Source organism: Aspergillus alliaceus (genome assembly GCF_009176365.1).
Source record: "Aspergillus alliaceus strain CBS 536.65 unplaced genomic scaffold BDW43scaffold_263, whole genome shotgun sequence".
In the NCBI taxonomy this organism is placed as follows: domain Eukaryota; kingdom Fungi; phylum Ascomycota; class Eurotiomycetes; order Eurotiales; family Aspergillaceae; genus Aspergillus; species Aspergillus alliaceus.
Window position 1 is genome coordinate 1 of NW_022474946.1, and position 1,634 is coordinate 1,634.

The 1,634-nt window shown below is 40.9% G+C and overlaps 1 protein-coding gene across 1 annotated transcript; it reads right to left on the reverse strand.

Annotated features, from left to right (window-relative positions):
* On the reverse strand, positions 1–665 carry BDW43DRAFT_295772 (uncharacterized protein). Its single transcript, XM_032044101.1, has one exon. It carries the CDS (start codon positions 628–630, stop codon positions 106–108), a length of 525 nt encoding a protein of 174 aa, XP_031893624.1. The 5' UTR covers positions 631–665; the 3' UTR covers positions 1–105.
* Positions 666–1,634: the final 969 nt, after the last annotated feature.

The window sequence follows — 1,634 nt, forward strand, 5'->3', positions numbered from 1 at the left end:
AATACAGATATTAAGGCAGAAGCTACTAAAGATATAAGTAAATAAAATTCTAACTAAGTTGGAATATATAACTCTAAAGGAAAAACACTAAGTCTGATTAAAAGCCTAATGTTGGGTATTATATGTCCGATAACCGGCAAGAGCACGATAATTTACAGCCCTAGCTCCATATCTTGACTGCCGCCGATGGCCTAAAGTCTCTGGTCCCCGTATATCATCTTCACTATCATCTTCATGGAACTGTGCATGCTCCTTCTCTATTGGTGTTGAAGGCTGAATATCAGGTATTTCAGGGGTATCTTCATCTTCAACATGATCCTCGTCCAGTAGATCGAACAGATTCTCCTCAGGATCCCCAGAATCATCACTATCACTGATATATTCAAAGTGATCCTTATCACCCGGTTGTTCAAGGTAGTTATAGATATCTGATATATTATCACCCTCTTCCTTCTCGATTCGGCAGTCTTCCCTTAACTGAAAGCGATCTGCCATAAGAAGTATCATAAGTCCATGAATAGTTTTTGGATCGAGGCGGCTTCGGCGATAGTGACAGATATCACGACTGGTATTAAAAAGGGATTCAACACCAACTCCTGACACTGCAACTGATAAGAAGTCGCGGGCCATAATTGAGAGTATTGGGAACCGTTGCTGGTTTAAACGCCAATACTCTAAAATATCTTGAGAGACAGTGCCTATTCTAACTTAGTTAGAATTTAATGTAGCAGCGAACTAAGAACGTACCCTCATTTAAGTAGGTCTCAACTTCAGCGAATGAACTATCTTGGCAGGTCATGGTAATTCTTCTTTTCTTGATAAAATGCTGGCGGACTTGATCGAATTGTGATATCTGATGTAACGGAGCTGTATTGACAGTAATATGAGGATGCCTCTCCTTGTAAAACTGGAAGACATCAATAAATCGTTTCCGATAATGAGCTTCCCAGTTTGTTCCTTCTCCCTTCCAAGAAGTAGTGGTGAAATATTTGAGCTTAGAAGATGGATCTAAAATTGTTGCAACGGCAAAGACATCACCTTGGGCATCATAAGTCCGGCCATAATAAGCACTTAACTTATGATAAGCAGCCTCAAGCCCCTGCCGAATCTGCTGTTTCCAAGTAAGTCGTTTCCGCTTTAATGTCTCAATAGAGAGCTCCAGATGGGTAAAAAGGGTATCATAAACAGCAAAAACACTCTGAGCTGACGGGCCGTGCTGGCGGGATAGAGCTAATGTCAAAAGATAAAATGGTGCAAGAAGTTCACAAAGATATTCAAGCTGGCGCCATTGCTGGGCAGTAAGAGTAAAATGGCGGACTGATGTACTTGACACATCATGCATGAAAGCATCCACAGCATTCCGGAGACGTAGAACACGGCGAATCATTAAAAAGGTTGAATTCCAACGCGTGCGACAGTCAAGGAGTAAAAGAATTGGCGCAGTAGTTGTATTAATGCTAGCCTGAATCTTTTGGAATGTCTCTCGTCGTTGTGGGCTAGCATTGATATACCGTACGGTTTTGCGGACCTTAATCTAACTTAGTTAAATTATAGCAAACACAGAATGTAAGGACATACCTTCTCAAGAGTAGAGGGTAAACCTTTACTATTAATATACTGAGTCTCTGAATCAT

What these genes read in the sequence shown, in the direction of transcription:
- BDW43DRAFT_295772 (XM_032044101.1), bottom strand. Translation starts at nt 630, where the DNA reads ATGGCCCGCGACTTCTTATCAGTTGCAGTGTCAGGAGTTGGTGTTGAA.